The 24,119-nt window shown below is 36.9% G+C and overlaps 2 protein-coding genes across 2 annotated transcripts in view; one reads left to right on the forward strand and one right to left on the reverse strand.

Annotated features, from left to right (window-relative positions):
• LOC140166555 (C2 domain-containing protein 5-like) overlaps positions 1–4,376 on the forward strand; it is a 37,191-nt gene extending 32,815 nt beyond the window's left edge. Inside the window, exon 31 of the mRNA XM_072190049.1 lies at positions 1,503–4,376. Within this exon, the coding sequence (XP_072046150.1) occupies positions 1,503–1,679 (177 nt within the window). The 3' untranslated portion in view covers positions 1,680–4,376. The remainder of the gene's footprint in view (positions 1–1,502) is intronic.
• Positions 4,377–9,666: 5,290 nt separating this feature from the next.
• On the reverse strand, positions 9,667–20,472 carry LOC140166557 (uncharacterized). Its single transcript, XM_072190050.1, has 7 exons — positions 20,341–20,472; positions 17,456–17,620; positions 15,728–15,800; positions 15,295–15,396; positions 13,706–13,843; positions 12,806–13,072; positions 9,667–10,253 (listed from the first exon to the last, which is right to left on the reverse strand). The coding sequence occupies exons 2-7, from the start codon at positions 17,546–17,548 to the stop codon at positions 9,667–9,669; spliced, it is 1,260 nt and encodes a 419-aa protein (XP_072046151.1). The 5' UTR covers positions 17,549–17,620; positions 20,341–20,472.
• Positions 20,473–24,119: the final 3,647 nt, after the last annotated feature.

Raw genomic sequence — 24,119 nt, forward strand, 5'->3', positions numbered from 1 at the left:
TACTTGCTAAATCAAGACTCGATTGAAACAAAATTAAGGATCGAATGCATTTTCGTGTCCAAAAAGGCAAAATTATCGTCAAAGTTCTGCCGAATTCTCCACCCTTGTGAAGAGTGCAGAATTGGAATACAAAATTACAACTTTGGATGTACTATTGGCAAAAGACATTATTGCCAAACAATATAGAATAGAACATTTGATGCCAACTTGTCAAAATATTGAAGAAATGTGCTCCCTAAACTTGTGGCGACTAGGCAAAATAATTCCCATTCAAACGCATGGGAAACTGAAAGTACATAACACCGACTAACCCACACAGGTAAACTGCTGCCCAATAGTACTCTAGATTACCTATGTTGGTACTCTAGAGTCCCTCATCGGAATTGCACATACAATGCATACACTGGTGGTACTGGATTGGTACTGCACTCAGCGGAATAGGAATCTGGTAATGAAGGAGCAAAGCACAATTTTAAAAAGATAAGAAAATAAAATTCATACCTTTACAGGGTCTTCACCCTCAGTAACCTCAGTATGAGTAAGTTCAGGGCTGATTGTGCATGTTTTAGGCATAGACCCCTAGGTGTGTGTCCACACTCTGAACCCCCTGGATATGCCTCTGAAGTTAGATGCTGATTCAAAAGTTGCACCAAAATTCATTGATAAGGTTGCTTTTGTTCCTATAGAGTGCCTGGTCATCATTGGTCTTAATTGGTCGTCTTTGACCAGTCATGTAGAGAATGTAATGGTACACTAATTTTTAGTGCAACTTTTGAACATGTATTGGTTTTTTCATTCAATGAGTCACCATGGCTGCCAATTTGAAGCTATTCAGAAAAATTTGGTATACATGAACAGTATTATTATTTTATGGAACTAATAATATGGATTTCTTTTCCTATATCAGTTTTAAAATTGAATGTAAATTCATATTGTGAGTTATTGTCTTGTATTAAGGTGGTACTACACCCCCTGATAAATTTATGACTATTTTGCATTTTTCTCAAAAAATAATAACACACTGGTAACAAAAGTTATGTATATATTATAGGGGCAAGGAATCCACTTACTACACTGGAATTTCAGTGACTCAAGACAAGCAGTACGCTATTTATGATGAGAAAAGAGTTACCGCTAGAATGAACCTCATTTCTTAACATATATAATGAACCACTTGTGTTGAATCACTGAAATTTCAATGAAGAAACTGGATTACTTGTCCCATATGTAACTTTTGTTACCAGTGTGTAGTTATTTTTTGAGAAAAATGCAAAATTAGTCACAAAATTTATCAGGGGGTGGAGTACCACCTTAAAGGGGAGATAATTGCTTTTTGTGATGTATTTACTTTACTGACTAAAAAGAAATTTCGGTTATTTTGCCAATCCTCCAAAAAAGAACAGGGACATCAATTCCTTCATATTTTATTCAACAAGGAAAAGATGGTAATCTCAAATCATATCAATCTAAACTATACTTTTTTTTGTAATTTGATTTTACAGTGTCAGTGTTTGGTGAATGTGTGCGGTGATGCAGTTCATGTTCTATATGATGGTAGTGGGTCTAGTACTGATACACCCAGTCCGGCGCATCTGTCACCGCGCAGTGCACAGCCGAGTCCAAGAGAGGTGCTTACTACAGCAGGTGATGTGAGAGGTGTGTCACCCGACAGGAATTAATGCTATCATAATTGATTAGGCCCCATATAGTCCAGCGCATCTGTCACCACATAGCGCACAGTCAAGTCCAAGAGAGGTGCTGACTACAGCAGGTGATGTGAGGGGTGTATCTCCTGACAGGAATTAATGCTATCATAATTGATTAGGCCCCATATAGTCCATCGTATTTGTCACCACATAGCGCACAGTCAAGTCCAAGAGAGGTGCTGACTACAGCAGGTGATGTGAGGGGTGTATCTCCTTATAGAAATTAATGCTATCATAATTGATTAGGTCCCAGGCCATAGTCCTGCGCACCTGTTGGCCACCAGAGGGGATCTTTTGCAGGGCCGCCCAGAAATAGCCTTGGGGCCTGAGGGGGGTACATGAAATTCAGGGCAATAGCAAATGAATTATCCTCCAAAATTGTCCTTCAAAAAGGCAAATGGGCTAATACTGTAATGTTTTGCTTTGTTGTGTTTATCAGGCTCAAGCCACGTAATGGGCTGTTTTACCCCTGTTAGCCCCCACCCATGTCGGAGGTATTATTCTTTTCACCTCTTTTGGTGGCATAATACAGATATTGTGGAATGGCAATTGAGTTCTCCTTAATAAGTCACTGTGGTGTCCTAGGATGGCACAGCTGGAGATTGAGATGCACATAGAGAGCTTAAGTATAACACGAAAAACTGATGTATTGTTATTTTTGTATAATGATTTGAATTTTGTGCAATATTGTATCATTAATCATTCTTGTTTAATTCAAGATTTTTTAAGCCAAAGATGGATTGTTTTATTTCACATATGTGCCAACTGTACATGTAATTTACAATGGGTTTATTCTTTGTTCTTCAATATTTAGTTGTAATTCGCTGACGTAGTGCACGTTAGTAACCATTGGTTACTGGTTCATGCCTGGGCTCATGCACCTGTTCCTAATTATGATATGGCATAGGCTTTTTGATCATTTCGATCATTGGTTTGTAACAAACAAAGCGTGAACCTGTTGACCTAGCAATGGTCATATTCTAACTTGCACTATGCTAGCGAATTGTAAGATTCCTTAACATGACGATCTCCCATATATATTTGTAGCCAATTACAATGTGTAGGCCTAAAGGCCATATTAAAAATAATAAAAAGAGTTGTACAAAATATGTACAAAATAAAATGATATTGTAGATAGTAATAACTCTATAGGATCATTCCAAAGTAATGTAATGATAAATGTATATTATACTGTATTCTCTACAATTATTGCCCCTTGCATTTTCCAAAAAGTGTCATTAATTAAAGGTCTTTTTACCAATGCAAACAATAATGAATTTATACTGTAAACACTGTTGATAGCAATGCAATGGCTGCACACACACATGGATATCATGTTATCAGTGTTCGAAAATACGGGTACTACAGGTATGGCATTTTGACAGCATTTGTGGAACAGTTTTCAGAGTGGACTGTAATTAGAGAGAATATGGTATAGGCCTATTTTATCATACATTGCATGAGCCATTTGACTCCTCCGTTAAAAGCCAATGAACATTCAAGACCATAATCAAGTGTGATGAAAATAAAGAGTCAACAAAACATATAATGTGTACAAGCTTAAAAAAACCTGGGGGAAAAACACTTAATGTGGTGTGTCTCATTTCAAGTTGAGAGTAACGCCGTGTTGGATTTTGCAGTGCCAGTTTCGAATCGGTGCAGTTATGCAGTTATGTTGCCAACGTACAGACGAATCGCCGTTGTACATGTGTGTATATGCCTCATGGGATTAGATTAGCATTCACGATTCGAATCTGCCACTGCAAAATCCAACACGGCGTTACTCTCAACTTGAGACAAAACACAATATATAGTCTACAAACACTGTTTGTTTTTCAGATTCAAATGTACGGTAATAGCAAAATTAATTAAATAAAACATAGCATTGTAACACATATTCACCCTATAGCCCTCCTTTCTGTTTACATTATATTGTTGAATTTTGAATGTAATATATTTAATATAATGATTATGCACCTTTTTGCTGTTGCATTTCTTGTAACACTCATTTCAATGAATTACTGATATCACATTAAATAAGTAATTACTAGTATATTCCTCATATGTGACCCGCTCTGACAAAACCAGGAACAAGTCGCATTTTTGACATTCAATGATTTAAAAACAAATGTAAGCACAAGACAATAAGCTTTAAAAAATAATACCAAAATTATATAAATACCATCAATACTGTTCAAGATATGGATAATTTTGGTACCTTGATATTTTTGCCAAATTGCTATTCCAAGTAATGGGCCAATTACGGTAAATTCTTGCCTTACACAGGATTGAATAGGGATTATCAAAGTTATTGATTAAATAAACCTCTTCTAATAAGATTTGAAAGTCTACTTGCAGTCAAATACCATGAAATTAAGAATTCCAAAATTTCATTTTTTATGGGAATGTCATCTTTAAAGACCTATTACTCAAAAACATGTCTGACGACTTGCTTTTGTTGGAGATGGTCACATAATAGATTCCTGTCATCTGATTGGTTAAAAGTGCAGTCATTGAATTAGCTTTGCCCTCCTTTATAAGAAGTACATAAAAACTATTCCCTATGCAATAGTCTGTTAAAAAGACTATTCCCCAGGAATTTATTTTGACTTTATTTTTGCTTGTTGAATAAATAAAAGTTCTTTTGAAGTAATATGTGCTTCCTATGTGTATTGTATTGTCTCAAAGTTCATTCCCATTGTGTCTTCTTGTGCCACTGATTGAAGCTGTTGCCTTCATAATTAAAACATTCCCATTGTGTCTTCTTGTGCCACTGATTGAAGCTGTTGCCTTCATAATTAAAACCAACCCGAGGACAGAGAACAATCTAGTTTCAGTTTTTTGGTAGTTTTAGGTTTTGCTATTTAACCCAGGGCATCGATCCAGGGACCTAAACTATGGGAGGATATGAAAGTGTGACAATTTAGTAAAGCATTGGTTTTGGATGTGAGATCGGTTACAGGGATGGGTTGGACAGGGTTGGGTTGGACGTAGCACATGGCTATAAATAGCTAGAACTGCAAGCAAGAATTCAGTCTTTATCATAAACATAATGACATAATAATGTAAAATCAAAATTTTGAGATTTTCTCAAAACTGAATTTTGTAGGAATCTGTTATACTAGTTGGATTCCTTGCATCATTTCTTTACATACTTTTATGTACTTCTCATCATTACATTTAGAAATACAATGAAAAACAATATCTAACCCAGCAGACACAAATATGATTTTAAAACGTTTGAACAACATTTAAATGTCGGGTTATAATATATAAAGATTATCAATACGTTTTTAAAACGTTAAATTGTAAATTATATTGTGCAATCATTTTTGCAAAATATTTTGTCAACAGTTAAATAACATTATATTATAATGTTTTGCATTAAGTTTTGGACAAGGTTGTATGAATGTTATTAAAACGTTTTTATACCCTTTATATAACCCGACATTTAAACCTTTTCTGTAAAACCTTGTGTGTTTGCTGGGAAATTACCGACTCGAGAAAGGTATACTATATAATAGGCTATTTGATTCTAGACACCCGGTCCAATTCATACACATCGTTGGGTTCGGTCACAATGGCTCATGTAAGAAAAGATGCAGCTTGAGAAGTTGCAGAATATACAGACTGAACTTCAACTATCGGGGACGCGAATTTCTTGGTGAGCTAAGAAAGGATCATGAAATGTGTAAGTATTTTAGTATAACATATTGAACTCTTAAATTGAAGTGCAAATGTTCTTACATAAATGAGCCATTTTGACCGTATGTAACGACGTCAGACATTGTAAATTGGATTGAGTGTGAACAAAATAGGCTACCAACACCATTTAGAATTTTTTTAATGTCGTCAACAACTTTTTGATAAAGAAATGTCTTGGAGGGGACTTAAAACTTGTGAGCCCTTTGATACATAATAAATTAATAATGTACTTCAGAATGTAGGATGCATGTAGCATTTTTGCACCGATTAGCAGCAAAAAAATTCTATAATACTGGTCTCTACATAAAAAAGAGGTTTGTCTGAGGAGATCACGCGAATAGCGTTTTTTTAGGCATTGTGAGTTTTTGGGTTGTTTTAGCCAACAAATTTTTAAAAATGACCCAAAAGAAAAGAAATGGCGCATTTCACATAGTCCTAAAAATAAAAGAAATACAGATTGCAAACCGGTGTGGCTTTTCTAAGGTTAGACAAACCTTTTTTTTATTTGGCTATAATACATTGTACTTATAATAAAAAATACTGATTGTGTAGAATGGATCATGATTTTAAGTATTAAATAGCACGCCTAAAAGAGAAGTTTATTTACATAAAATGAAAAAGAGAGGACTATGTTTTACCTCGAATTAATAAACTAGTCCTGGAGGTAGGCCAACCTTTGCTCTCCTGGACTCAACCACACCAACCCTGTTTGTCTTAGATAATGATACCTAGATTTCTGGACCATAGTCCCAGATCCGAGAGGCGTTTTATTCCATTATGGTCCATATCAATATATTCAAATTATCAGAACCTTATAACTTCGTTCAGAACCACGCAAACAGTTTACATCATGTCAACTTAGATTTCTTTTATGAACCTCTGTAGGCCTATATGGGATCAATGACTTTAACGTCCTAACCGATGGATGGATTAATCTGAATGCATGCATAAGGACAACTGAAATCTACAGACATAGCCAATTAAACAATTAAATTCAGACTTTCTATCAAACCAATACACCAGCAACATGAGCAAGTGCATGGCCATCACCAGGGCCACCTTTTTTGAGGCCCTGGGCCAGGCCAAAAAGGCATGTGCACTCACTAAGCCCAAGTTTTGGGTTAGGTATAAGATCGATAGTGGCGGCGGGAGCATTACAATTTAGAGGGAAACGAGCATAGATTTTACTAGGACAAAAAAAAAAAAAAAAATCAATTGCAGACATTTTGACCCAAAATAAAGGTGAATTTTGCTACATAACGGACCAGTGCGCGAAGCTCGGAAAATTTTGCAATTTTACCCTGTTTTTGCGCAAAACATGGTGTTTTTCGGGCTAAAAAGCAAGATGCACAGGGCAATGTTGGGGCCTGGGCCCGGGCCCATCTGGCCCAATGGTAAATCCGGCCCTGACAATCACCGGGAAATGACGTACCGAGTATCCCATTCAATCACGGCACCACGCTATCCCCTATATTGTTCCAAAAGACATCAAGGATATTCCATTAAAATCCAAAGTGGCGGTTGAGGGAAGAGTCAATAAAAGTTCAAACTGGGGTCAAAATTAGTCACAGTTTATCCTCCGAGCATGTTGGGGACCAAGCTTCAAATGACGTGGACTTTACTCCCGAGGACAGTGTCGGGACGACCAGGTGCGCACTGCTTCCACCGCCAACTTCAAACTTTCGTGTTTGATTGTTCAGTAACCCGCTCCTCATCATAGACATCAAGAACAATGTAACTCATACCTGTTACGACATCGAGCTCGTTCTGAAACATTGTCGCGATTTTTTCAAGTTCAACTGACCCCAAACCATTGTCGCGAAGAGACAGCACCGCTAACTGTGGAAACGTGCCTTTGTTCAGCCAGTTGGCACACAGCTCGGACATACTCGCGCTTGCAATGCCAGTGTTATCAAGATTCAACTTGTGCAAGTTTGGTGACTTCAAATTGACATTCACCTCTTTTGTCTTATGGAGGATTTACCTAGAATAGGGTTATCCGAGAGATCAAGCTCTTCAAGCAGCGGCGCATTTCCTAATATAGAAGACAGCACGTTGCGATTCTCTTCAGTCAGATCGCACGAGCTTAGATTCAGGCTTCTTAGATTCAGTGGCCGGCCACGTATCTCGCGATTAGCAAGACTATTTGGTCGCCGCCTCATCGCACTACCGAGTTTGTTATTGCCCAGATCAAGGTGCTCCAAGCTTGGTAGTTGCCAAAGATCTTCAAAGAAATCCCGTATATCTCTGAATGGTAACGCGGTGTCGTTAATATCTAGCATTGTCAGATGCTTTGTAAATGAGAATGTCTCCCCTAACTGCAGGATTGCTTTGCCAATATGGGTCCCTCTCATACTAAATATTTGCAATGGCAAAGCTTTCTTCTGCTTACCACTTTCCTTCATCACCTTGAAAAGCTTGGCACAATCAGGTTCACGTAATTCAGGTACGTTTTCAACACGGAATTCTTTAAGGGCTCCAAACCTGAGGACGGGGATAAGAGTTTCCACCAATTGTCTGCTACACCGGTCTAGGATCACCACTTGGAGGGATTGGCACGGGCTGTTGATAAGCATGGACTTAGCGGTTGACGGTTTTGAGGTACATTCTCTTATTACTAACCTACGCAAAGAAATGTTTTGAGATACAAATTTGGACATTGATTCCTCACTTTCGCAATCTAGATGTGACAGCTCCAACTCTTCTAGAGTTTTAGTCACCTGAGGATTAGTGGTCATAACTTTGAGAAACTTGCTACAATCCAAACGTTCTTTTGGGATAATTGCAAGCTTTTTGATACTACTCTGTCGATTCAGAAATATCGCCAATGTTCTCAAATCGCTACACACTGAGCATTCCAATTCACGAATTGATTGGAGGCGTGTTAACTTCTTGAACAAATAGGTACAGTCAAATTTGATGTCTCTGTGCGACAACAATTTCAAGGTTTTCAGATTTTGTTGATCAAGGAACTGCGCCATCCGCACGTGATCAAATGGGACTTGACAATGGAAGTACTCAACTGTTTTGATCACACCAATCATGCCTTTGATAAGGTCAGTACAGTATGACTTCACATAGGATGGATGTGCCAATATTTCCATTGAGGTAACGCGTGTCATTGATTTCAATAACTTCACTGTAAGGTTTGCGGCTTGGTCAGTGCCTTCGTTGCCCTGTTTCCAAAGTACGCTGATCTTTCTGACAAACTTGGGCCATTTAAGGTTTTCTTCGTTCAGAAGTACAAGTAGCTCGTGATCACATACACCTATGTCAATATGCAAATTTTCAAATGGGTTTTCAAACAAGTTTTGCAGGCTGTTGTACATGGAAGCCATTGAATCTGTTCCGTGAGATGATTTTACATCGGAAAGGAGAAGGAGTGGTAATCGCCATGGATCGTGATCTGAGCCTAGGCTGACTGACGGTATATGCATCTCTTCAAGTGTATCATTCTCGTTACTACTTTGCAGTAGACTTTCAGATATGGTATCGACAGAAAGCGATGCAACGTGCGCAATAATCATTTGCGCCGACTCATAGCTCAACCCACAACTAAATCGCAACAGCCCTTCCATACTACCGACGTTCTTTCCATCAATCCGATCTAAGTAGGCTTTAAACTGTTTCTTTTTCAAACCCACCCAATAAGTCGCAGCACAAAATTCTTGCCATGTTTTGTGGACGAATTGAACTCGTGTCTTTTCGTTACCGGTGCGGTCCTCAATATCCTTAAACACCAACCCTAAAGAACGCCCAATTTGGATAACCTCAGCACTGACTTCCGTATCTCGTTCCCTAAACCACACTTGACCATCGAAGATCCCTTCCAAAGCAGCACCCCCTAAACCTTTAAGAATGTCTGTAACATTCACGTCATCCTTCACGAGCCCCACCTTCTTACAATTAGTACAAATACACGCTATCGCATTTTGATACAAGCCTGCAATACTTGCTGACAATTGCTTCGATTTCTGCCAACAAATACACATCATGGACAGAAACATGGGAATGCGCGACAGGACATCTAGCAAACCTGTCCCTGACACGGTATCTAGTAACTCTTTCGCAGATTTTGATGAAGTATCATTCTGCTCTTCAGAGTCATTGAACCTATTTATATATGATTCTATATATGATAAGCGGTTATTTTCTCCGAATCCTACTACTTGAACACATTCGATATCTTGTTTGTATTGTTCGCGTAAGTCTTGAACCATATGGGGCGCAGTGGATATAAGAACGGTACTTTGACTTAAAACGAACTATTCAGTATTAGTAACTGTACATCCTTTTTTACCTGATTTGAGATTTCGTCATACCCATCAAGCAGGAACAGACATTCCAGTCCCAATCTGTTTATTGTTTCTGGAAATTCGTCTTGTTTTTCCTTCGGAACCTGTTTTACCAACTGATCTTCGATCAATTGATACAAATCAAATCCGTCTTTGTAGTCGCGTAGATTCAGCAAAAATACCAACTTAAATCTTTTAAGCACTTGATGACTTGATTGGCTATGCGATGGGTCAGAGTCTGGAGAACTCATGGTCCCTGACATAACATTCGACCATCGATATGTCAGTTGATTCATCAATGTTGTTTTACCTGCACCGCTTCGACCAATTAACAATATATTTCTGCATAACCTCTTATCCGAATTCTTCAGATTAAACAGATCTCCGTAGGAAGTGATGACGTCGCCACGTTTATTTTCAAAGGTTAGTTCTTTAAAGAGATCGTCCGTATTTGCTGCTTCCCTTCTTGAATCTAGAAATCGTAGTCTCTGCTTTCTTCTGTGGTAGGTTTCTTGAAGCTTGCTTTGCCACCACGGAACATTCGGAACTGCGGAAGAAAATCAATCAAAATGTCATACGTTCTCTCTTATGACGGCACACCTAAGGACAAGGCCCTAAGTCTCCAGCAGCTTTAAAGCCAACAACCAGAGGAGCGGTAGGAAAGGTGAGAGAGCAGAGGGTGCTCAAATCTCTGGTTAGGACAGGCTCCCTAAATGAATTGACCATATGAACCTACAACGGAAGGTCCCTTCTCTGAGTGATGATCGATTGTGCAAACTAGAGAGTGAACTAGACAAAATAAAATGGGACATCATTGGACTCAGCGAATAAGTCTACAAAGGTGACGCTGTTGATGAAGAAATCAATGGCCTTCTCAACCAAGACCAAGCAAGCCATACAATCGTACATAATGGGTAATTTTGATGCCAAGTGGGGAACCCATGGAGCTGGTTAGTTAGCAAATTTGTTGGCAAATTTGGTACTGGCCAAAGGAATGACCGCGGAGATAAACGTCTAGACTTTGGAGGCGACTAGCCCCCAAAGGATTTAGATCATGAACACATTCTTTAAGAAGAAACCCTCTCGGAAGTGGACAAAGTCCAAATGGCACAACCAAGAATGAAATTGACTTCATCCTCTCGGACAACAACACATTGTTACAGATGTATCTGTTCTTAACAACTTCAACACAGGCAGTGACTTTTAGTAGGAGTTAAGTAAGATATGCATTCACATGAGACTGGAAAGAGCCAAGTTAACGCGCAAGAAGACAGCCAAATTGAATCTGGACAAGCTACATCAATTAAAACATTCACTAGAGTTCCAGTTTACAGATCAGGTTTTATGCATTGGAAGATACAATGAAGGAATGTGATCTTACTGAAAAATCCAAAGCCATATCAGAAACAATCAAAAGCTGTGCCAAGGAAGTGGCTGGAAACGAAGTGGAAAAGAAGGAAGATAAACTCTTTAAAGCTCCTCAAGAAAAGGATGGAAATGAAACTGCAAACCAACATTCAGAAAACAGAGCACTCGGAAGTTTGTAAAACCATCAGGAAACGATTAATGCAGAACTAAGAAAACGCAATGACAAAAAGATACAGCAAACCTTGGAAGCGGGCAGTAGCTACAGAAAGGCAAAACAAACATGAACACTGGGGAGATCAGGTGGTTGCCCTTCAAGATGAGGATGGGGAAGTAATATCGGACCGGGATGGAATTGTATCCATGGTTGAACATTTCTACTAGGACCTTTACCAGTAGAATGCCCACATGTAGTCACGACCAGTGATACCAATATACCACCCATCAACGCAGATGAAGTAGGATTTGCCCTAAAAGATATGAAGAAATGAAAGGCACCAGGAGAGAATGCGAAATTGACTGATGTGTTAAAGGAGGGAGGTGAAGTTGTAATTAGTAAGCTAGCTGATCCCTTCACACAGTGTATCCGAAAAGGCAGAATACCAGACAATTGGAGTAATGCCATTATCATTTTTCTTCATATGAAAGGCAGATCTAGGAAACTATTGTCCAATCAGTCTTCTATCCAATGTTTATAAGCTTTTCACCAAATCATCACCAATAAGCTCACTGCTACCTTGAACTTCAACCAGCCCCGAGAAAAAACCGTATTTAGAAACGGATTCTCTACCACAGATCACCTACATTCATTGAGTTAACCAGATGATACAGAAAGCAAATGAATACCAGCAGCCATTGTGCTTGACTTTCGTAGACTATGAGAAGGCTTTCGACAGCTTTGAAACTCCAGCTGCACAAAAGGCACTGGACTAGGGAATCGAGACAATGAAAGTAACCAAGTGTGGATGAAGATCAACATGAGCAAGACGGAAAGCATATTCAAGGCCGTATAAAATTAATGTTTTGGTTCTCGTCCAGAGGATTTTCATGAATTGATGAGGGAGGGAGGTGTTTTTTTTGGTTTTTTTTTCCAATGTAAAATTAGCATTGTCAGTAGTTTTCGGTCTTCTCCAACAGTGCTCGAGGAAACGATGAGGCCCTTTTTTTTCAAATGTGAGATTCTGAGGATAAACCCCTAGAGTACCACAAAAAGACTTGGAAGTGATGCTTGTTCTCTAATAAACTTATTTATATGTATGAAGATTTCATAAATCATTCCAAAGTCTAAAAAATTGAAAAATCTAAAAAAAAAAAAAAAAATCTGACAAATCCCAGACATTGAGGAGGGAGGGGACGAGAACCAAAATATTAATTTTACACGGCCCAACAGATTAGTCATCAAGAAGCAAATCTACATTTACCAAACAGCACTAGAAGAAGTAGAAGAATATGTGTAAAATCTCTTTAAAATATTTCTTCATTGCCCAGGATATCTTTGGTGATGATATTTATCTTTGGTATTTTACATAAAAAGTGTTCCAGTTTTCTGTTCAAATTCAAATTAATGTTTAAAATTGCATACGATTTTAGTCCCGTGATTTTAGTGCTTGATGGGCTCCTCAAATTTGAGGTTGTTATACCATTATATTAAACAGTTGTAAAGTCCCTCTCGAGCTGCCCACAGTTTTATAACATCATAATGGTTGAATATTAACAACATTTTAAAATAAATACCTTCCGGAATGAGAAACTGTGTTTCTGCCGTGTATCCGTAGTTGTCCTTCGCTTTAGCAACTATAAAGCCTTTCCATTCATCTTCGGTATCGTAATGTAACTCATGTCTAGTGTTAGAGGAGTAGTATGATGTTTTTCCAATCTTCTTTCCTTTGAAGAAGTAATTGATATTTACTTTGTCTGGATCGGGAAAACCCGGACATTTGATATCGACGACAACGTTACTGGTTGATAAGCGAGAGCATTGGGTGACGATAATTGATGGTCCTATAGTAATAAACATTATAAAAAATAAAAGGGAAATAGAAAGAGTTATTTATTGTACGTGAAACGGGGAAAGTCGGTTAGCGTACCTCGCTTTGTGCCACGGAGAATCATTTTGTGGACTAAAATTTCTTCGTCCCTGCATTCAAACAGATTTCCGTCTTTAAGCCATACATGGGAATAGGCACATAACCGTAGCATGTAAATGTACGTCATTTTTAATAAAAGGTGAAAACTGATGGCGCTATTTATCTTAAATCGTGTTTTCATCTTTACAAGGGGTATACACTGGTATAATGGCTTTTAAACATCATAAAAAGAGTAATAAATAGCAACGAAATTTTCAAAAAACTTTTTATCATGAAATGTTAGGAATAACTTATATTATTTGGCTAAATTAAATTTAAAATATATGTAAATAGCGCCCTCAATTTGCACACAAATATACAGTTTATAGAATAAAAATAGAATAGAAAAAGATGAATAAAATGAAAAAGAAACGAAAATCTGTGTTAAAAAGAGCTGCAAATATGATTTATACATTAGTGTGATGGGGATAAGTATCCATTGTTTAAGGGTACGGGTCAACTTTTTTTCTCGTGGTCGTGGAATTAATTATATAATATCTACACTTACTTTGGTATATCAAACACCCAATGCTCTTCAGGCAATACAAACATCGGTAACACCCTCGACTCTCTAAGCCTCTGGTACAGCATTTGTTGCAGCATAGGCGAATCAAGAGTTGAATCACTGCCAAAGCGTTCAAAAAAGCTAAAAAACATAAAGAAAAATAGTTTGGGTCGTTTTTCTTTGGCGCCTTTTTGATAAATTGCGGATTTACATGATTAGTCAAAACGTAGCCAAAACAGTACAATTTGGGGGGGGGAATTAGTGGTGGGGTGGGAGGAATTAGTGGTGGGGTGGGGGCACTGCCAGTCTGACTTAATTTAAGGAACTCATATACACCGATGAGAATTTACAGGTTCTGTGTGTAAAAATATCACACCAATCAAATAGTGGCGAGCACATTCGATCGTAAGGGGAAAAACAATTTCACTTTCACCATGTTTACTGTACAGTTAAGATTTGTTTCGGAATCACAGCTTCTTTGCACTAGTACTACAATATTGCGGGTTTTACGCAATCTGACCAGTCACACCAAAGGCCACCATTGTAGAATTGAGATAAAACCAAAGGACAATAAATTTATGAAATAAATACATAAGAAAAATGCGCATTATAAAAGTCCAGGACTTCAGCCAACTCCAACTGCGCTTGAGACGAAAGATGGATGGATTGAGCCATAGACCATCTAATTAGATAATAGACTCAACTTGTTTAGGCCTAACAATTGTTTGATTGGCGTAACATAAAAAAACAAATTAGGGTAGGTAGCTAGGGATCTTTTTTTTTCTTTTAAAGCTGTATATTGCGTTTGATAAAGGCCTTGGTTTTCTCCTTTTTTTAAATTAAATTTATTTATTTATTTTCAATTATTTCTTTATTTATTTTTTTGAAAAAAAAAGTCAGGGTCGGGCCTAATTTTAGGGTCGGTCGGGTTACACCAATCAAACATTACTTTTAGGCCTTACTGGATAACTTGATGATGATAACTCAATTCTCAAAATTGCCTTCGTTGGCATGGTTCGATCCGATCGTGTCATAACTCTGACTCTAATGCTGTCGTTAGTGAACATGTCAAAACTAAATACAATAACCCAAGTAAAATAACTTTGGTTTGGGGAACGGATTTCTTTCCTTTTGCATGAATTCTTTTCAACACGTTATTCACACGACTATATGTGCGGGTGTGCATGTGTAAAATTTCATGGTGACTGTTTTTACCTCACGTCTTGACAGTGCAACAGAAAACAAACTGAAAAAAGTAGGTGCATTTATTATCCATATCGTCCAATTATTAATATTATTGTAAAAAGCCCAGCAAACAGATTTGTTATATCTGATCCAGAAAATGCACTTACTTGTGTACGTTTCAGCAAACACTGTTGCCTTTGTCAACACTTGATTAGGAGTGATTGCAGCTACTTCCAGCGCGAATTTTCGAGTTTGTTGAAACGCACACAAGTAATTGCATTTGTTGGATCAGATACAACGAACCTGTTTACTGAGTTTACTCTACCAATCCTGATGAATCTGTTCAATCATATTGTAAAAAGGCTTTTCCATATTTACATAGCTAGGCTGTTCTTCAGACTACTGACCTAGTATTCCTATGAGTAAATATTGCCATTGGAAAGAGCCATCTGAATTAGAATCATCATCATCTGTCATTGGCGATGGAGATGAATCTGTACCTGATGATGCTGTACCGGATAAACAATAACATTTAATGACTTCATAAATTATGAAAACTAAAGGTACAAAATCTTTTCGGGGTGCAACGCTCAGTCCGACACGCCACTAGTCCGCCACGCCTCTAGTCCGAGACGCCGCTAGTCCGACTACACAAATTCCTCATACTTACGGGTGCGTCAGTCCGAAAAAAACAACAACACTGCGCTAGTAAAAAAAAGCAAAAAAAAAAAAAAAAAGCATGCGCTAGTCCGAAAATGATTTTTTTAAATCTTTTTATTTTGTTTAACGTTTTATTCTTTCCGTAGTTATAGGTAGGCAATAGATATAACATCATAATACCTGTCCTTTCAGTTGGAAAGCTACTCTTTGGTTCTTCATCAGTGACGACATCATACAGAGAAGTGACACCGATCTGAAAGTATAATTAAATTTTAAATCTTGAGTTGGTTAAAAAATTAACAAATAGGGACTTTTAGTTTTAAACAACTTATTAACACATTGAAATCTAAATCAGTATTTTAAAATCTTATAAACTTTGAAATAGCGATTTAGATTCTAATCTTTCATTTAAAGACATTCATTTCTGTTTTTAAATCAGATATATCAAATGAACACCAACAAATTAACGCTTAATGCCTCTAAAACAAAGGTTATGACTTTTGGAACACACCAAAGAACTAGAAAAATGGGTGACTTGGAAATAAAAATCAATAATGAAACTCTTGAGAATGTGAATGAGTTTAAATATCTTGGTATGTGGTTTGACCCGCAACTTAAATGGGATAAGCATATTGAAAAAATGGCTGGCAAAATATCACAAAAACTTGGTGTTTTAAAAAGGTTAAGTTGGTATATTGATGAATACACTCGTAATATTTTATGTAATGCTATCATCTTGCCTCACATCGACTACTGTTGTACAATTTGGTCAACTGCCGCAAGTAAATATATTAATCAGATTCAAGTCTTACAGAACAGAGCAGCCAGACTGACTCTTGGGTGTAAAGTTAGGGATTTACGTGTGAAGGATTTGTACAAACAACTCAATTGGATGAAGGTAAATCAGCGGGCTGATTATTTTAGAATTATTCTTATGTATAAATGTATTAATAATGTGGCTCCTGAGTACCTGAGGGACAACATTCACTCACAAATAAACATTCACTCATACAACACTAGATTTGTTGCAAATAAAAATGTTTTCCATTCTTCTGTTCATACTGAAACTGGTAAACGTTCCTTCAGGTACTCTGGAACAACAGCATGGAATAACCTCCCTGACCATTTAAAACAAATTAGCAATATTATTAATTTTAAAAAGTCGCTCAAGGAGCACATTTTACAAACCTAACTAGTCTATCCTATTTATAGTCTCATGTGTTTTAATCTTTTAAATATTTTATGGTATTACACTGTATATATTATGTAGTTTGTAATTTTATAATATTTATTTGTTTTATATCTTGTATTTACAATTGGTGCAATGACTTTCTAAGTGTATTTTACATTTATTTCTTTGTAAATCATTTGTTTATATGTTTTATTGTATCGAGGGCCACTGTGGAAAGCAGTGCTTGCACTGATCAGGGTTTACCCTCGTTAAAGATGTCATTAAATAAAATTAATAAAATAAAATCACCACCTAAAATGTTTCAGTTTCAAACCCATGATGAAAAACGAAAGAGAAAATAGTATAGTCACTTTCTTATTACATGGAAATAGTAAATGCGTGGACTCTATATAGTTCCATATTTGAACCTATCACTACTTTAAACTTTTGCACGCATGATTAATTGAAATAAATCACCTTAAAAGGTTCTCTTTGGCTACACCTTTAAAACAAATTGGCCATTCACTGTTTGAAAACCTTGAAAGGTTCTTCTTGGCTACACTCTTAAAACAACGCTATTCCGTTAAAAGGGCATTTCGTGATCCACAGCCTCATCCCCACACTTTTCTCAAAAAAAGTTGAGATATACTAGTGTTGATATATTATCACTTATTTTAAGAGTGTGTATGACCATTTTGTGGAGAAATGATCAGAAATAAATCAAGAAAAGTACTTACAGTTGACGCAACTATCTGATGTGAACTGAAGATAAAGATGAACATGAAACTCTCAAAATGGCGATTCATTGTTTGGTAAATATCAGCCGCCATTGGAACCAGTGGATGAAGTCAGCACTAAAACATGGAAGACCATATCGGCTCAATCACAAATTTTTCCTGAAACTAGACGACAGAAGTTCCATCAAAATTGGATATTCTATGTTCTGCGAAGATGGGGGGGGGGTGGGTGGTCCTATGTATAGGCCCTATCTGTGTGTGCGCCGTCGCGTCGCATGAAACTAAAAGTGCACATTGAAAGTGTCCAGGGGTATAATAGTTTCAAACTCTTAGAAACTAATTATTATTATTATTCAAATTTGTCAAGGCGATCATATCATGGCGGAATCACCAATGTAATTACTGCAAACTTATTGTGGGATTATCTTTACTGAAAACTATTTGAAGCTCGTAGGTCTATAAAGCAAATTGATATGAGTAAAAGTATAACTTTTTTGTAGGCCATACCTTTCTTCCTACAATGCATTACCCCACAGTAGATTGCGCCGTGAAAACACGTATTAGGCCTAGAAAAGCACAGTCCAGTTCTAATCAGGTAATGCATAAATTATGGCATGTTTAGTACCCTGGGCACAGTTGTTCTAAGGGGCTGTGCAATAATTATGAGCCCCAAACGGCTCGCCAAAAATCGCTTGCCCACCCCCCTCTCGGCCCACCAAAAATCGCTTTCCCCCCTCTCGGCCCGCCAAAAAAATCTTTGTCCCCCCTCCCCTTGCACATGCCGAATTTTTAGGATCCCAACTTGCAAACCTTAAATGGTCTATAATATACATGTTGCGAGCGCAGCGAGCAGGAAAATTTGCATGTTTAAGCGTTTCCGTACGGTTTTCCTAAGCCTTTTTAGAGCGTTTTATTTAAAAGGCTTCCGAAGAATGTGTGCCAAAAATCACTTGCCCCCCTCTCGGCTTGCCAAAAATGTCTCCCCGGCCCAATTTTACCCTCCCCAATTCACAAGGGCTCATAATTATTGCACAGCCCCTAAACTATACAGGCTGAGTCAAAAAGAAGTAAACTCATGTTTGAGGGGCTGTAACTCGAGATCTGCAAGGAATCTGCTAAAAATAAAATTACCACTGGAAAGAGCAAATTCTACACGTCTAAATAAAAAAATTAATTGTTGCAATTGCTTACAGCAAACTAAAGTTATACTCATTTGAATACAACCACCCATTTTAGTAGTTGCGCACGGCTAATTGATTTTCATCCATTTCAATTTCGACGAATCAGCAAAGTGCTAACAGGATTTATTGTTGAAAAGACAACTTTTGCTTTTAATTAATATTCATCAAAGTCCATGACGGTACTATAGTTTGTAGGGACACCAATTCAAGTCTTTACAAACGATCCGGCAGAAGCTTGATTGGGGAATGTTGGGTAAAGGATTGAGCTGATTATTACATATTTGGTCTTGCTGTAACGCATGTCTAACTCTAGCAATGTTCACTTGTGATATAGCAGATCGTGGTCTGCCTGAAGCTATCGGCTGTCTGTTCCTTAGTGTCCCATGCACATTGAGCTTGTTCGCATTCTTATATAATGCTCCCTTGCATGAAACCCGGTTAGCTGTAGGAAATTGGAAACGAAAAAGACGCTAAAGACGCGGAACTTCAGTGGGACTCTTAATTTCATGATACTTCGACGACAGAAACGTGCGCTCCCATGCGGTAAATTGTGGTGTCATATTGTCATTTAGCCAGTTTTATTATAATGTAGTGCAATGAGGTAAAATTCATATTGAAAAGAGCCCTTTAAAATGTAGGAATTATTGATCGAAACCACAACTGTCACAGAACTTATTTGCATTTGAAAATCGCGCCTTACCAATCAATATAATAGGTAGGCCCCTACTTGAGAAGTGAAACCGTGTGCAGCTACAAAAATGGGTGGTTGTATTCAAATGAGTATAACTTAAGTTTGCTGTGAGCAATTGCAACAATTCTTTTTTATTTAGACATGTAGAAATTGCTCTTTCCAGTGGTATTTTCATATTTAGCAGATTTCTTACAGATCTCGAGTTACAGCCCCTCAAACATGAGTTTACTTCTTTTTGACTCAGCCTGTACTGCAACATAATTGTAATTTATAAGCTTTTATATAATGGTTAAACTCTGTGATCTGTTATATTGTCCCGTTTATTACCAAGCTAAAACCATGTAATGTCACATGCTGCCAAATATTATGTAGGCTACCATATAATAGTGTATTATTTATTAATATTTTTCCATAACTTATGAATATATGGCCCATAGGTTTTAATTTTATGCCACGCGACGGTTCATGTTTATAGACACCCCCTACATTTTGCAGGGGCGACGTCCCCCTAAAAATCCTAATGGCAGAAAAATTTAAGCAATAATTGCCATGTGTATTTTCCTTTTTAGCAATAAAAACACTTGTGTTTTGGTCCAAAATAGGGTAAAATAAATAAAGCAAAATGTTGCGCACTGGCATCAAATACTAAAATTCGCCTTCATTTGGGGCCAAGGGGATGTGATTTTCTCGGGGATTTTCTTCGGAAGGGTAGGTCATGAATGAATACCGTAAAATTCCGTCTACAAGCATATATATGCCTCTAAACGAGGTTTTTTTGACACAAGAGACAAGAGGCAGACACTCTCAACAAAAACGTTATTTGGAGTTTGAACAACTATATTACTGATAAAGGCGGCTGTACATACATGTATATTTGTAAGACCAATCTATTGCAATGTTTTTGAGAAGGGTATTGGCCTTTCATATCTTTCGTTAAAAAAAACCTCGTTTTTTAAACGCAAATTAAAATTAATTTTTAATAAAATAAATCCTATAAGTTGAAAACTTATTACCTGTAAATCTGTCGACATCAGCTTCAATTTGAAGAAATTGCACACACAGTTTTAGGTAGCTCTACCATCCAGCACTCCAGCTAGATTCTACACGTACAGAATTTATGCTGTTTTGTTTTGGTTGTGTTGCATTTTTTTCACAATAATTATAGCCTACCTTTTCAGATACCACGCATTTCAGTTTAGACCATGACCCGTTGCAAAACTTGGACAACGTTGACTGCGTATATTTTATTTGATTAACTAACTTATACTTCAGTCGCTATACAGTGTAATCATTCAGATCTGGCCAATAAAATGGATCGTTTCATGTCACTTGGGAAGAACGGGCCGATTCATTAGTCAGAGTTCAACGATTTGTCGCTAGCGATATATCAATTAATTTTTTTTTTTGTCGCATGATGCGTAGGACGACAATGAATAAACGTTCAAATATGTCAAATATGTTACAAAGAATATAATATTTGCACATAACACAATTCTTGAGTTGTTTGTGTGTGTTTGTTAGTTTGTTTGTTCACTGATTCCTTCATTCGTTTGAAGCAATAGAATAACATTTCTCATGACGGTGACATGATGTCACTTGCCTTTACTTACGACAGCAAAATAATTAAAGCCATATTATAACATTTACAAAAAGATACTCTGCAAAAATCAAGACTTTGAATACAAAATCAAGATTTTGAATAAAACGATGTTATATTATGGCTTTAAGATATCAGTTATTTCCCCCTGTATATCCGAAACAAAGACACATGTCATTATGAGCCCTGAGGCCTGAGGAGGGTAAAATCCCGGGGTAAAATTGGGGGCGAGACATTTTTGACCAGCCGAGGGCAGCAAATCTTGACAAGCTGAGAGGGGGAGTACGCGATTTTTGGCACATATTCATGGGCGCCTTTTAAATCAAACGCTCTAAAACTCGGCGGAGGAGGACTCGACTACAACACTTAGAGAATAAAGGTATTGTTTTTAGCCGCTGGAGTACATCTATCGTCTCATATAACACGGGCGACATCATTATTTAATGGTAAACAGGACTCAAGTCTGGTCCCAGCAAACACAAAAACGTTTTAAAAACGTTTTAAATAAGTTATATTTTGGCTTTTGGTTTAGGTAAAAACGTTTAAATAACATTAAAATGTCGGGTTATATAAAGGTCATGATAACGTTTTAAAACGTTTTGCATGAAAACACACTACAACAATATTTTTAAATGTTTTCAAAAAATGTTATTGTAAACTATTTTAAAAAACATTTTTGCCAAATATTGTGTCAATACTTAAATAACATTATGTTAAAATGTTTGAACCCAGCAAACAAAGAAATGTTCTTAAAATGTTTTTTCAAAACCTTTTAATAACATTTAAATGTCGGGTTATATAAAGGTCATGAAAACGTTTTTAAAACGTTATTGAAAATATTTTGGGCAAACATTTTTCGCAAAATATTTTGTCAACCCCAAAATAACCTTATGTTTAAAATGTTTTGAATCAAGTTTTCAAGAATGTTTTTGGAATGTTATTAAAACGTTTTTATACCCTTTATATAACCCGACACTTAAACGTTTTCTGTAAAACATTTTTGTTTGCTGAGCAGAAGATTATCAAAAAATGTTTTTTTAAGGTTATGTAAACGTTTTATACTCTTAATATACCCTTTATATAACCCGACATTTAAACGTTTTCTGACAAGCTTTTATAACCTTTTGGGAATGATGTCGAAAACGTTTTGTGTTTGCTGGGGTACTTAAGGATATGAGCAGTCAGGGCAAAGTACAAACAACACATTACAAACAAGGGAAGGGGCTTACACATCATACACTGCAACATGGAAACATTCAAACATTACAAACTAGCGCACAAGATCTAATTAATGATCCTTAATTGTAATATACTGGGGAAAGCCCAGGGGGGAAGAAGAACCACGCGTAGCACACTAGCATAATTAAACATGAAATTACAAGTAGAAATTACATAACATCCATAGGCAGAAAAACCAGAGTAAAAACTACATACATACCCGCCTGTGCAGGGACGTCATGAAAACGTTTATAATCGTTATTGTAAAATTTCAGTTTGACAAATATTTTGCAAATATAGATAACGTTTTGTTTAAAATGTTTTGCATCAAATTTCAAAAATGTTTTCTGAATGTTATCAAAACATTTTTATACCTTTTATGTAATCCGACTGTTTATAAACGTTTTCTGTTAAACGTTTTGTGTTTGCTGGGTAGGTAAAGGTGCACCACTGTATATCCCACATTCTTAAACACTTGAGAATGTTCCTGCAATCTTATTGGTTCTTACCCGTGTGATATGACACGATATCACACGGGTCAGCGCGTGTGCATCGACGCGAGACAAATACTCGCAATTTGAACCAATCGTAAGCCCATAGCAACAACGGGACTAATCGATTTTAAGCCGTAGGTATAATTCCTTGCAAAATGTAGGATTTACATTGATCAAAATTTGTAATACTTATCATATTTTTACTTGAATTGAAGTGTTTAAGAATGAGAATAAATGTATTGTTTTTAGCCGCTGTCGTGCATCTATAGTCTCATATAACACGGGCAACACATTATTTTTGGGGATTAAATTAATGATGCTTTTAAATCGTTATTCTTAAAGTATCAATATACAGGGGAAAGGAGAATAACGCATCGCACACTGCCAAAATTAAACATGAATTTACAAATAGAAACCTTATACTGTCACATAATTGTTTACGGTGTATGTTTCCCGCTAAGGGTGTGTTTTATACTAATCTGGTCCCGAGAGGTCTCGCTAAGGCAGGCAGGTAAATAGCACTTCAACTGCGTGGGCAGCAACAATGGAGCTGCCCACCAAGGTGATAAGAATTTCACTTGGTATTTACCTCAATGCGCCAAGGGTATATTTTTACAAACAAGGGAAGATGCTTACGTATCATGGAAACATTCAAACATTACAAACTACTGAGTGCACGAGATCAAATTAATGTTGCTTAATCGTTATTCTTAATATATCAATATACAGGGTAAAGAAGAATTACGCATCACAATTAAACATAAATTTACAAATGGAAAGATGAAATGCAAAGGCAGATATACCGAGTACAAACTCCGGACTACCTGCCTGTGCGTAATTCTTCTTTCCCCTGTACAAATGCTGTATATTGATATATTAAGAATAACGATCATTAACTTGATCTCGTGCGCTAGTTTGTAAAGTTTCGATGTTTCCATTTTCCAATGTATGATGCGTAAAATAAATTAATCCCGACCCTAATTGAAAAGTTCATCCGCCCGTAATACGTGTTTTTTCATCCCCGTATCTCAATTAATTTCAGAAGTGTGACAATTCTTTTTTTCTTTACAGAATGCAGAAGTACCTTTAAAAATGATAGAATCATGATGTAACCAGGTATGTCATGTGGTATGCTTTTCATGTAGTTGAGATACTAAAGTACACTACTGCATTGGCGCACGCTTTAGTTCTTTCGGTCGACTTCATTGGACCAGTTGCTAGATTCACAGTTTGCCCTACATCATTTGATATTGTCTGGTTCTGGTATTGATAACTTGATCATTTAAGATTGGATTAGTACCTGTAAGTGAGTCTTTACTGACGAGGTCCCGATTTCCAACTAGAAACCCGGAAAGGTAAACGCCTTATTTACAAGTTAAAACTTAAAACCGAACAAGTATTAACCCCGGGGTATTAACGCCTTTCTACAACTAGAATATTAATATGGGCAAGTAAAGCCTTATTATAACTACTAGAAACCCGA

The sequence above is a fragment of the Amphiura filiformis genome, chromosome 12 (genome assembly GCF_039555335.1).
Source record: "Amphiura filiformis chromosome 12, Afil_fr2py, whole genome shotgun sequence".
Lineage (NCBI taxonomy): Eukaryota > Metazoa > Echinodermata > Ophiuroidea > Amphilepidida > Amphiuridae > Amphiura > Amphiura filiformis.

What these genes read in the sequence shown, in the direction of transcription:
- LOC140166557 (XM_072190050.1), bottom strand. Translation starts at nt 17,548, where the DNA reads ATGGCGGCTGATATTTACCAAACAATGAATCGCCATTTTGAGAGTTTC. An exon ending in ATCAGATAGTTGCGTCAACT is followed by an intron (nt 15,801 to 17,455) that starts GTAAGTACTTTT and finishes TTATACTTTCAG; the next exon opens with ATCGGTGTCACTTCTCTGTA. An exon ending in ACAGTTTCTCATTCCGGAAG is followed by an intron (nt 10,254 to 12,805) that starts GTATTTATTTTA and finishes TTTCTTCCGCAG; the next exon opens with TTCCGAATGTTCCGTGGTGG.